General features: G+C 33.4%; 1 protein-coding gene across 1 annotated transcript; it reads right to left on the bottom strand.

Moving 5' to 3' along the window:
• Positions 1-4,365: 4,365 nt before the first annotated feature.
• On the bottom strand, positions 4,366-5,978 carry LOC110925509 (cyclin-U2-2). The gene is made up of 2 exons (XM_022169453.2): positions 5,486-5,978; positions 4,366-4,846 (listed from the first exon to the last, which is right to left on the bottom strand). The coding sequence occupies exons 1-2, from the start codon at positions 5,902-5,904 to the stop codon at positions 4,591-4,593; spliced, it is 675 nt and encodes a 224-aa protein (XP_022025145.1). The 5' UTR covers positions 5,905-5,978; the 3' UTR covers positions 4,366-4,590.
• Positions 5,979-14,438: the final 8,460 nt, after the last annotated feature.

Raw genomic sequence — 14,438 nt, 5'->3', positions numbered from 1 at the left:
AAAAATAAAAATGCAAAAGGACGATAATACCCCTCCATGTAAATTAGTGCCTTACCACACATGTAAACACCAGAATTGTTCCTAGTGTTTATATGGTTTTGACCATTTGTATCCAAACACTATATATATATATAGAAAGTATAATGTACAAAAGGGCTTAACGTACGTTAACGTACGCGACAAAAAAACAACTTGCGTGATTATATTTCCATGCGTTATTAGGCTCCCATGCGTGATTAGGTATGCTCCCATGCGTGATTATCACCAAATAACTGATCCCATGCGTTATTGTTTGTTCCATGCGTGATTATAGCTCTGATCTGACGGTTACCAGTGTCGCGTACGTGAAGTATGATAAGCCCTTTTGTATGTTAACATTTCTCTCTCTCTCTATATATATATATATATATATATATATATATAGGGTGGGGTTCTAGAGTGAACACTAGTGTATTTGCGAACTAAGTGAACAAATCTTGGCCATTGATCTACACACGTGTATGGCCAGGATCTCATCATCAAATCGTAAAATACACTAGTGTATTTCAACATCAAATCCTGGCTATTGATCTACACACGTGTATGGCCAGGATTAGTTCACTCAGTTCGCAAGCTACAGTAGTGTTCACTCTTGAACCTAATCCTATATATATATATATATATATATATATATATAGATTAAGGATAAGGATCCTGTAAAAGTGGTTAATAGTGTAAGAAGTGTAGGAAAAAATATGGTGTTGACATGTATCTTTCAATTGAATTAATTAAAATGTGCAATAATGTAATTTACTTCAAAGTTCAATTAATTGATAAAATAATCTTTGTAATCTCCAGTGAGTTATATTAGGTTAGTGATATAATTTTATTTTTTTACAAAGATTTACGAATTCAGTTTTATATACGAACTCAGAGATTTTATAAATCATTATCGTCTGATTCATAAAGATCGAAGAAAATTACAGTTCCTATTTTTTTGAATCATCGGTTTGTATTTTTTAATTTACATGTATAAAACATCACGAATTCCAAAAAACACAACAGCTTGAATCCAATACATTCACATGTATAATAATAACAATGCGTGATTATAGTTTTTTGTTCATGCGGCGTGATTAGGGTTTTAAGTATCATAACATACGTAATTTCATATATACACACTCATAATAGCTAGTGGTATGGTGACTGATGGCATAAAAGTTATATGGATTAAAAATTTTCAAATGAAATGTTTGATGGTATTTATAAAAATTGTTATTAAAAATATATGTAATACAACAAATATATTTTTAACTTCTTCAACAATAAGTTACTAAATTTTTATTGTAGATATGATAAGAAAAGAAAAACCTCCATATGAAAATTTGGCTACGGAACTCAAATTAGATTAATGAAATCGACAATATCATTCCACACGAAAAAGGGCAATTACAAAGCAATGGCAGGTAGTCGGGCAACAAGTTGCGCCGCCATGGAGAGTACTGCATTTCAATTATTATTAGCTGCTGACATATCTATACTATATAATAAAAGAAACCATGTTTGGGACACTTGTCATTATTCTAGACAATCCTTATTTGTAGATAATTATTATTTAATTTAAATTATTAAATATTAATTAAATTAATATAAATTTTATCAACTCTAAATTATTGGCATAAACTTAATATTTAATGAATAAAAACTAACGAAAAACAATGAATAAACTAAATCTGAGATATTCGTTTACACGCTTAAAGGATATAATTTAATCAGACAAAAACATAAATTTAAATTCTAAATTTAAGTGATGTTCACTTATTAATTATTAAAAAATAAAACATAGTATAACTAAACAGAAATTTGAAGGTGAAAGCAAATTGAAATCCTTTAGTATAGATTATATTAAATTAGATTTATCATACTGTTCAAAACATTAAACCCACATATAGTATATTAGTTTTAGACTATATTAATTTTCATGAAGATGGGTAATAAGCGTCATGTGTTTGCCACATAATAAGGGAGCGTGGTAAAAAAACACAAGGTGGTGTTGGCGTGAAAGTGACGTTTTTATTCAAAAAAAAAAAAAACATCAATTATTTAAAACTAACTCAAACAACACTCACCAATCAAAATCCGCCACCTCACACTGCACAATCCCTCCACCCCGGTGAAAATCTTCTGCCCTCCTCCCCCCGCCGCTCCTTACGCCACCCACGGGCCGGTGTGTTTGGCGTGGAGAGGCTTCCACACCACTTTTCAACGCCTACTCCGTATGATCTTACAAGCTCAAGTGTGGTTAATTTAAGAATCCTATGTTTATACAAATAATTATAGTATATCAAAAATAAGGCTAATGTTATCATACAAAGTATCCTAAAAATGAGAAGGAACAAAGACACAATGAATCATAAAATATAACACAATGGTATAAATATAGAAAACACACCATGTTAAATAAAAAGACACGTAGATCTAAACAAAAAATCTAATATCTAGAAGTTAAAAAACCAAAAAGCGAAAATTCACAATCTCATATCATAGAATTACGGTTCCAATGTCGCTCGAATGAGGTCAGTCGGAGTCCGTTTGATACTCTTCCCATGACTTCTTATTTTTAGGAGACTATGTATTTGATTCTAACCCAACAAAATATATTTTTACTATATAAACTTTATTTTGTTTTATTAATATAAACTTTATTTTGAAAAGTATATTAGTTTTAATGTTTTTTTAACGTTAATTAATATTGTTTCACTTAACAGTAGATAAACATACATATTATTTATTGTTAATGTTATTATTGTTCACTATGAGAAATTATATTAAACAACTTATTAATCAAACCAAAAGTTTAAAATATATTAACCTAATTTAAAAAATAATAAAAAAAATCCATTTTGATTTAGAAAGATTTTTTTTAACAATAGATAAACCCGTATAATACACATGGTTTGAAAGATATAATTTTTTTTTTTTATTATTTGCTATATAAAGTTAGATTTATTCAAGCCATACAATACACAAAGTTTTTTTAAAATATAACTTTTTTTATTATTCAGTATATAAAATTACATTTCTTCCACCCGTGAATACACAGGGTTTTTTTAAATATAATTTTTTTATTGTTTGGTATACAAAATTACATTTATTCAAACCCCACAATAAATGAGGTTTTTAAAGATATATATTATTATTTAATATACAAAATTATATTTACTTAACACATGTAATAAATGAGGTTTTTAAAAGTATATTGTTTTTTATTTAGTATATAAAATTACATTTATTCAACCCGTGTAATACACGGGGTTTTAACCTAGTCTTACTATATAATAAAAGAAACCGACACTTGTCATCATATTAGGCCATGTTTTATAGATAATTATTGTTTTAGTTTAATCTTTTCTAATTAATTATAGATAACCATCATACTAAATATTATTTAATTTAATATGTTATGGATAATTATTATTTAGTTTAATTTCTTCTAATTAATTATAGATAACTCTCATACTAAATATTATTAATTTAAGATATTTTTAAATAACCAAATTATTTATCACTAAAACTAAACTTTAATATTATTTATTTTTGTTTTCATTATTAAAAAAGATTTATATCGATTTTATTACATAATTTTTAACAAATTGTATGTAGCTTTCAATATTACTTTTATGTAAAATTAGATTTATTACGGGTTTTTAAATATAATTTATATTCTATCACTTAAATGGCTACTTATTTGTTTCTTGAATAACATGTTTGATCACTGTATTTTCTTTTCAATAATCATCCCCTCAATCACCATATCTATCGCGTACCGAGTATATCCATTAGTTTTTTAAATATAATTTTCTTTATTTGGTATATAAAATCATATTTATTCAGGCAGTGTAATACACAAGGGATTTTAAAGATATAACTATTTTTATTATTTGGTGAAAAATATTACATTTATTCAACCCGTGTAAACACATGGTTTTAAAGGTATAAGTTTTTTATTATTTGCTATATAAAATTACATTTATTCAACCCGTACAATATGTTTCTTATTGATATAACTTTTTATTACTTAATATTTAAAAATGATATTTATTCAACCCGTGCAATAAATGAGGTTTTTAAAGATATATTATTTTATTATTTAATATATAAAATTTATTTATTTAACCCGTGTAATACACGGGGTTATAACCTAGTTAAACTTATATTTCCTTCCAACATTCGTATTATTTATTTAATTAACTTCAAAGTTTGAAAAAAGAAGAGAAATACATATGCATTGTTTTTAAAATCAGATTCAGATTCAAATCAATTATAGGGTAATAGGTAGGGTATGACCGGAAAAATCTCAAATGTGACTTATTTTACACTTCTGTATTAAATTGCATGTTCTGTTCTTAATTTTATATCCATCCCCATTGAAAAAGGGTCAAACTACGAACAATCCTAGATCTCATTTGAAAACACACCTACATCAATCTTGTAGTTGATCAATCTCGAAGCAAAAACCCTTCAAGACTATCTTTTGTACATATTTCTACTTATACATATCACCCAAAGCTTTCCTTGTACCAAAATATTAAACTAAAACAACCCCGAATATTAGAGTGTAATTCGGGACATTTGATTGTATTCCCTTTGCCGCGATTTAGTCTCTTCAGCACATCGTAGGGTTTTCTCGATATAATATCCGCCTCCGATGCTCACTTCCCTTTCTAAATGACAACAATAGCTCTCAAAAACACTCACATTTACGTGCATTCTAAAGTTCATCAAGAACAAAAACTCAAGCTCTAATGTGTTCATTTCTTCAGTTGTTATGCCTCCAACTCTTGCAAAGTATGAATTTCTATAATTCCTGCAAGAAAATAAATTTATTTAAAATTTAAATCCTTTAACTCATGATTTTCTTGATCTTTATTTTCAAACAAATATCCTAAATAGTAGAAAAATGAAAAATAATACATGAAGTTAGTCGCATTAAATTCTTGCAATGAATTATTGCCCACCTATAACAATATAACAATGTACGTTCAATGTTTAAAAACATCCGGCCCATCTGTACGTGACATGCATGTTGTATCATAATTTCTTTCGTACGGTACAATTATTATTCCATGCATAATTTAACTGATAGCGTTAAAAAATAATGCAAAGGTGTTGAGCATTTATGCTCATGTTCAGGGGCGTAGGATAGAAGGGCCCGGGGACCCCCGAACATTTCGCTCAGTAGTGTCCGTTATATAGTTTTCGTATAGAATTTTTTAGGTATGTACGTTATCGACCCCCTGGTTTTATAATTTTTTTAGGTATATACGTTTTCGACACATGATCAGAAATCTCAAGCTTCGCCACAATTCATGTTTTAAATGTTGATATATGTGTGTATATACACACACAAAAGGTATAACAGTTGTCACGTTTAAACCATTAATAAAGTTAAAAGAATATGAAATTATACAAAAAAGAATATGATCAAAATAAAAGAAATGCTTACATGTCTTCAACATACTTAGAAGCCACCATAATAGTTGTAATCAAAAGCCTATGAACATTCCGGCCAGTTATCCGGAACTCCGGCAACGCCGAGCAAAACCGATCAATATAAACATACGCGATAACATATACAGATGGCCCGGCTCTGGTATACTTAAAGATCCTTTCAAGATAAGACTGGATCGTCATATCGGGTGTTTCATTGCAATCGAAAACCCTAACGCTAGTTTTCGAACTATTGTGCTTGAGACTTGACACACATTTTCTACCAATTCTCTCGTTTCTAGCCAAAGTTCTTTCAATGAGAGAAGCAAGAACTGAGATGACCAGAGGGGTTTCGGAGTCTTGTTGGTATGAATATGAATACACATCATATCTAAGTTTTCTTGGAGAAATGGCCATATTTGAAGAAAAAACCATTTTTAGTTGACACCCAATAGAGTTTGGGACAAATGGAGAGATGGGTTTGTTTCTTTTTATGGTTTTCAAAATGGGAGGGATGATATATATATATATATATATATATATATATATATACACACAATTAAGAGAGGGGGGGGGGGGGGTGGATATTGAGTTAGGCCAGGGGAAGGTGGAAGGAAAGGACGACAGATATATCAAGTTGTTATAAAGATTATGTGCCTCCTCATTGCAAATTATTATAAAGAGAAAAAGTATCAAATTATTATAAGGTGTGGCACACCATGTAATTATTATGTTATTAGTTTAGGTTTAGAAAGTTAAAAATTCTAAAGCGTTATGGCCGTGTATCATGTCGGAGGGGAGTATAGTGCCCGGCAACACTATTACAGCCGGCGCTATGAGGATTGAAATTTGATTCTTCGCGAAAAATATCACGACATACCCCTCCCCCCACCCCACTTAGACACATATATTTACATACATATGTATGTACAATTAAAGGAGTTATATAACCTTTTTACCACTACACACTCTTATGATATAACTCTCCATAAAACCCTCTCTTACACTTTTTCGCCACTTATTGCATGACTCCATTAAAGGGTTCTATGTGGTTTTATGACTACACATGAACTTATACATGACTCCATTAAAGAGTTTTATGTGGTTTTATGACTCAATTTTAGTTTAAAATTTTCAACTTCCATGAAAACGAAACCACCTTTAGACTTTTATAACTTACATCACTTGGGTCAAAGATCATTCATTGTATAACATCTTTTTCACTGTAGTGATTTGATTCAAGATTTAAATAGTTGTTGATTACTAGAATTTAGGTTATTAATTAGGTTCCCTCTCGTTACTTTTTTTAAAGTAAATTTTATTAAACCACATCTTCGACTTAAACGGGCAAAAGATATTTCTTTTGTCTAGCTCCTCGCTTGAGTTTTTTTGTGTGGTACACTTATTCTGTTTGTTGCTGATAAAAAAGGGTTATTGTTGTTTTCTAGGTGTTTAGAAAAATATTCAGTCAACTCAATTGTCGATTAATTTAGTCAAACCCAGTTAATGGTTAGTTTGGTTAACAATTTATTGACTAACTGTTTAATTTATTCCTTTTTTTAACGGCAAAACCAATATATTGACTAACTGGTTAACAAATCTAGTTAAAATTACACCCGTCATTCTTAGCTAACATATTAAGACTGCCCTCAACGCTTCTTGTTGGGGGGTTGCACTTGATGATATGGAGAATGCATTTATAAAGGAAGCATTGGGGTATGTGGCATTTAAGGGGGTTGCATGTAGGGAAGTGCACCTACATGCAGGAGAGAGAAGGTGAAGGTGTGCCCTTTAAATGTTTTTAAGATAGAAAAAGAAATGGTGATGTGGAAGAGAGAGGATGCATGTGGGAAGGATGGGTTGAAGTTAAAAAGAGGAGAGAGAATGCATGTGGGAAGAATGGGTTAAAAGCTGATGTGCCAGTGATGACTAGGATGCATGTAGTAAATGAAGGCCGTTGCATTGCGGAGAGTCTAAGGTGCTGTTTGTTTTTTCAGATGTACAATGTCTGTAGTCTGCGAACCACATCTGCAGGCATCTGCAAGAGAAGATGTGGCTCAAATGTCTGCAGTCTGCAAGGAGAAGAGGATTTGTTTTTTTTCTTCAAAAACAACTTAACACACACAACACACACAAGCTCTCTCTCTCTGCTCTCTCTCTACAAACTCTCTCTCTGCAACCACCACCACCACCGCACCACCTCTGCCACCACCATCGCACCACCTCCGCCATCATACCACCGCCATCATACCACCGCCATCACACCACCGCCTCTCTCTCTCTCTCTACGGTCTCTCTCTCTCACAAAACACACTCTCTCTCTCTCTACAACCACCACCACCACCGCACCACCTCCGCCACCACCACCGCACCACCTCCGCCATCACACAGGTCTCTCACAGGTCTCTCTCTCTCTCGCAGATCTCTCTCTCTCTCACAAGTCTCTCTCTCTCTCTACGGTCTCTCTCTCTCTCTCTCACAGATCTCTCTCTCTCTCTCTCACCGATCTCTCTCTCTCACAGATCTCTCTCTCTCTCAACGGTCTCCCTAAATTGACGGGTTTGGTGGTGGTGGGTTTTGACGATGGTGGTGGTGGAGGTGGTGGCGGAGGTGGTGCGGTGGTGGTGGCGGAGGTGGTGGTGGCAGGGGAGAAGAGGAAGAAGAAGAAGGGTGGGTGGTGTGTGAAGATCTGATATGATCTTGAAGCTATAGTTCATAGCTTTTTTTTAAGCTATTTAAAAGCTATTTTAAGATCTTATTTTTTTTAAAACAAACAGTCTTCAAGGGCTTATGTCTGCCCGTCCGCAGACATAAGCTCTTTACAGACAATATAAGCAAAAACAAACAGAACCTAAATTCAACAAAGTTTTTAATCTACAAGAGCAAGTTTTTTTTAATGGTGAATTTCTTGTTTTTGTAAGACTTGAACCTAATACCTTATATTTAATTGTTTTAAAAGGCTTTCCCTTTCCACTTGACCACTAAGCCCAGTGATCTACAAGAACGTGTTAGCCCTGACTAACTATTTTAGGGGCTGTCTGGCTAAGTTTATTTTAGTGACTTATTTACTTATTTACTTTTTTAAAAGTTAAAAGGTGTTTGTGTTAGCTTATTATGTTAGAGGAATAAGTAAATAAGTCATTCCATTATGACTTATTTGCTTTTCAAATAAGTAAATAAGTCATTCCAATAAGCTTAGCCAAACAGCCCCTTAGTTTGTTATATTTCATTTAGTTGTATTTCTTACAAAAAAGAAGCTGAGTATTAAAAAAAACAGTACGGAATAAAACAGAATACACATATTGTTAGTTTTTTTTTCTTTCTCATACATAATATATAAAAATCTTAAAGTGTTTTTTATGGTGAACAATTACAACTAGATTTCATCTTGAAATAAAAACCATTTTTGGATATTTATTTCATCTATTCCATTACCGAAACAGTAATGATACACAACCATGATTTTGAATCAGAAGAAAGATTACAAGACAGGATACTCAGTCTCAACACTTGATTAGGCAATCGTATGTTGTTTCTTAGTAAGAAACACCTAATATCAGAACATCCTCTCCTAGCTAGACAACATCAACAAGCTAAATACTAAATGACCATCGAATAGTCAATCCATAAAAATTTGTCCCTCATAGATAGCTAAGAATATATGAACTACAATCCAATGTCGAATGTATGGTGTACTAAGTAATGAGACGATATGGTTTCAAAGCAAGTATTACAATCTCCATCATTATAATCAAGGAATTTATCATTTATCGAATGGCCTTTAGCGCAATGGCATCGTGGTATGTTAGATGGTGTCCCCTCTACTAGAGGTCAAGGATTTGAGTCCTACTACTATAGAATGTAGAGATGAATTAAGAGTAAATCATATATCATCATTTAATTAAGTTATAAATAATCACAAAGATTAGAAACATTTTTGTAAACCTTATAAAACCTATCATCATAGTTTTAAACAAAATATTCGCCATATACAAACAGCTCGTAATATATACAAATTGATATTTTCTTACATACATAGAATATGCATTATAATGAGCTGCCGACACTTGAGTATGGAGTATAGAAATGGAATGGGTCCTGCTTGGAGACGGCAATCACAGATCTTTGAGATCTGTGTCAATAATATTATTGAGTAGTCAATATTTATATGATGCACGTGCAATCAGGTTTTGTAAACTAGCAAACAATCAAATATTTTGGTCTTCAACTTCTAGCTTTCGTGGGGTTTTTGATATTTAACTCCATATTGTATTTTCTTTGGGTTGTATATCAAAACGGGCCCGATCAATAGGGTTAGACTAGATTTGAAATTTTGGTGTAGTTTTAAGTTGAGTTTTTTTCCCAAATAGTTGTTGGTGTAAAAAATATTCATTAAAATGGATGGTTTCAAACTTATTTATTAAAATAGGTGTTTTTTTTTATTATTTTTAACTCAACTAAGTTGGTATAACTTTTTCTTTTTCTTTTTAGAGTTAAATGTCATTTTAGTCCCTTTGGTTTGAGTTATTTTGACAGTTTAGTCCAAAGGTTTCATTTTTCGTCTGTGGGTCCAAAAACGTTTTACCGTTGTCATTTTAGTCCACTAGGTTAAATTTATCCATTATTTCTGTTAACGAGAAGGGAAATTCGGTCATTTTATATGTAATTCCGTGAAATAGAAGGGCAATTCAGCCATGTAAAATGACCGAATTTCCCTTCTCGTTAACCGAAATAATGTATGAAGTTAACCCAGTTGACTAAAATGGTAACGTTGAAACATTTTTGGATCCACAGGCGAAAAATGAAACTTTTGGACTAAACTCTCAAAACGGCCCAAACCACATAGACTAAAATGACATTTAACTCTTATTTTTATTTTACTCAAACTTTGTACTGTTAATCATCATCTCCCCTGAACTAAACTTTTTTTCCGGCAAGCTAAAGAGTTTTTCCACGAACTTCTTTTTTTCGGCTACAAAAATTTACCACAAACAATGGACAACCTCCTTTAACCTTCTTATTAGAATTTTAAAACTTCGATTCGTGTATTTGAAAATTTGTTATTCGATTTGAGGAACACCATTGTTAACCGAAAACTATCAATTCAGTGAACATTTCATAACCAATATGTACTTTATAAAGATTAAGACAAAATCTTTATAAGATCATGGGGATATACGAACTTCGTCTTTTTAGCGGCAAACGAGTAATTATTGATAAGTCGTCCGGGATATACAAACTTCGTCTTTCACTTGGATAAATAACAGGGCAAAAAACATATCTTTGGAGTGGAAGAAGTGGGTGAGTTTCGATGTTGCATAAGTTTTAAAGTTGTAAGATTAAACTGTCAAAATGGTCCCTGAGGTGTTTTACCATTTTAGTCCAAAATTCAAACCTTTTGAATCTGGGTCCTTGTTGTTTCCATTTTGTTGTCATTTTCATCCAAAAGCAAAATCTGGTCAGATTTTTCAGTTAACATCCATTTTTTTGTTTTTTTCCTCCATTTTAATGAACGGCAAAATGGTCAAATTTTTTAATTTGTTATAATAAAGCGTTAAAAGACCATTTTGCCCTTCATTAAAAGGGAGGATGTTAGGATCTGAGTTTCTTAGATTGTGTTTGTTTAATTAGAATGAAGATGAAACAGAGATTAATTGCAGTGGAATAAATGAAATAAACTTTTGATAACACAATCAATGGAAGAGAAGTTTAAGCAAACATGTTTAACATTTAATCGAATGATTATATTTGATTACAATAAACAAATCAAATGCATGCATGCAAAGATCTCCCCCTCAGCCTGAGCTCACTGATTGTTCGTACAGAAATGACTTGGAAGAAAAGAGCTAACAAAACAGTACAAGGTACTGTTCTATTTATAGAACAACACAACCACTAAGCATCTACGGCTGACGTCACCATGAAAGTGACATCTAACCTCCTAAAAAACTACAACCATTGACCTATACAACCACTGATAACTAAACAACTGATAAACAAAGTATAAATAAAACACCAATTCTTCATTCCACTGTTATAGGTTAAGCACTGATGTTGAGCATCAGTGGTCTCTTCAAAGGAGGATTAGTTCTTTGGAGGAGCAGTGCTTTGGTCTTTATCAGTGCTTGGGACACATCAGTAGATTGAGCTTCAGTACTTTAATTTTCATCAGTGCTTTGGCTTGTCAACAGTTGTAAAATAGGAGAGCTTGTAGTCTATCAGTTGTTAAGGCCACTGTCAAGGGGAAAGACTTTGTGCAGACACTGCTTATGATGATCCACTGTTCTGAACCAGTTTTGGCTTTATCAATTGTTCCTTTGTAGGGTTCAATCCCAACAATCTCCCCCTGGAACAGATGATGCCAAAACACTTCATTATTCAAGATCTTTATTGCCTCATCGGCATTTCCCTGATTTTCCCTTTGAATTGTAATTCAACGTTCAGAGAATCTTCATCATCCTCACCCCTGCACAGTTGAAGCTCAAGGAGATCTTGTAAATCAGCTACACCCAGACCAAGTGCATTTTCCCTTGATATATGCTTAACTTCACCAGTAGACTTGAGCAGTGTCAATACGTGGGTCTTTTGATCAGACTTCCACTTTAGTATTTTTGAGTCTGGTGGGTTTCTTGGGAGAGGTTTTATTTTTGAGGAACTTGGAGATGAAGGTCTGCCCATGAATCCTTTAGCTATTTCTTGTAGCTTTGTTGATTCGGGATTTTCTACCAACATCTGCTTGACAACCAACTTAAAAATTTCTGATTCTTCTAGTGCCACTTCTTCTTCACTCATCTGTTTTTGCCTTTTTCTTTGATTGATAACAATAGCAGATGAGGCAATGGTTGTAGCAGATCTTTTAGTTGGCAGGGTATGTTTGGCTGGAACCACTGCTTCTGGATAATCTGGCTTTTTGGGAGCAGTGGGATCCTTCTTTCTTCTTTTTCCAACCTTTTGTAGGTTTCTACCACTTTACCTCTGTCCATCTAGTGACTTGATTCCTTGAGCCATAATGTGCAGTTATCAGCTCTTTCTTCATTCTTTTCAGGTATATTCTTTTTGTACTGAGACCAAACTGGAGGGGTTTGTTTTGTTTTGTCTTCAAGCATTTTCCGTATTCTTGCAATCTCCTGCTTGAGTTCAGTAATGGTCCAGTCTTTGAATTGATACCTTTCTGCCTTGTATTTCTTACTCATCATGATGTGCTCAATGTAGTATTGTTTCAAGCTTTCATCATCTTTCTCTGATAGCTTCTGACAAAGGTCTTTTGAAAACTACTCTAATGTTCTGACTTGGGTTAGCAGATATTGCAGGTTCCTTTGAATCTCTTTATCAGACTTTCCCTTTGTATCCCTTCTTGATATATCCTCTGCTTGTTTGGCCTTCAGTTGAAGATACTCTTCTATATTTCTTGGCAAAGGATAACCATGGAGATATGGGAGGTTCCTCTTTTCAGGATCATCTTCAGAATAAAAGGATTTGATCTCCTCTCTAACTGTTGGAAGATCCAGAGGATATTTTATTCCCAAGGGAACCAAGGCAGTGTTTGGGTCAGGGGATAGGATTGAAGCAGATGAAGTAGGTTTTTGGAGAGTGGACAGGATCAGAGGTTGTGAAGAAATTGGAAGAGGAGAAGGTACATTGTCATCTTCAAGTATGGCATTTGTTATCCTTCTTCTTTTGATTTTTGGAGTGGTTGGAGGTGTATTTGTAGGTGTATTGGTGGATTGAGTGGTGATTGGTATGGTGATAAGGGTAGTTGTTGAAACAACATCTGTTGAAATTGTGACAACTCGTATTTCAAACCTCTCCTTGTACTTAGTGTAACTTGTTTGAACGATTTATGATTATGTGAACTTAAATGATTAATTGAATGTTATATTGTTATGTTATGTGTTATTATTTGAACCGATCGCACAACGCTCAACTCAATCACACAAGTACTATTGGGCTCCACCAATTCGTGTACTCGAAACCCGAACCAAAGGCAGCCCAAGGAAGGGTTCGGCCCACTCCCTTTTATACGCATACAAGCACTCATGTGTGGGGTTGCTTCTCATTTGTTACAAAACAAGAACACACACACAAACCCTAAATCTCTTTCTCTCCTCTCGAAGCCGACGACACCCATCTCCATCTCTTGAAGCTTTTTGTGTTCGGATCATCCTCATTCTATCTCTAATCGGTTAGTGTTTGGGTTCATCGATTGCATGTTTGATGATGTTTTGATGAGTGTGCTATAATAATCTTGCATAATGATCTAGGGTTCCTGTAAACATGATTGATTATGATGTTGAAGGATAGTGTTCTTGATAATCGGCTCACATGTATGTTGACTATGATTAATATAAGATTTGATGATTTTATGATATTACCGCTAATTTAGAACCGACTAGATGATTAATCGGCTGTAATGTGTTCATTTGCGAATGATTTCGTGGTATTGTTATGATTAGATTGCATGCTCGTAGTCAAGAACACAAATCGTCTAGTCTATATTGTGTTCGATCATGTCTAGGGTTCATAAGAAATTGATAGTAAAAGCCTTGTTTGATCGATTACTATCTGATTTGGAAGTTGTTAGTATTGATTGATAAATTGTAAACTTGGAAACTAATTGATTGGATGTTACTGATTGCATGAATCACGGGAATTAGTTAATCAATCGCACAAAACTCCCAGATCGCACAAGATCAGATCATACCAGATCTGATCGCACAAGTACCAGTCGCACAAGTTCAGTCGCACAAGATTAGTGCAACTGATTAAACACAGCGTACAACACAGCTTTTGCATGATCGCACAAGACCTTGTGGATCGCACAAGATAGTGTTGATCGCACAAGGCTTGGGCCATACACACACTATTACACGGTTGGGCCTCAAAGCCCAATCCCAATCGCACAAGCTATACGGATCGCACAAGTCCATCGGGTCGCACAAGACTCATGTTTATTGATTGGGCCGTTTACG

Source organism: Helianthus annuus, chromosome 17 (genome assembly GCF_002127325.2).
Source record: "Helianthus annuus cultivar XRQ/B chromosome 17, HanXRQr2.0-SUNRISE, whole genome shotgun sequence".
In the NCBI taxonomy this organism is placed as follows: domain Eukaryota; kingdom Viridiplantae; phylum Streptophyta; class Magnoliopsida; order Asterales; family Asteraceae; genus Helianthus; species Helianthus annuus.
Note: the sequence above shows the minus strand (reverse complement) of the source record. Positions and strands in the feature narration are given on the sequence as shown.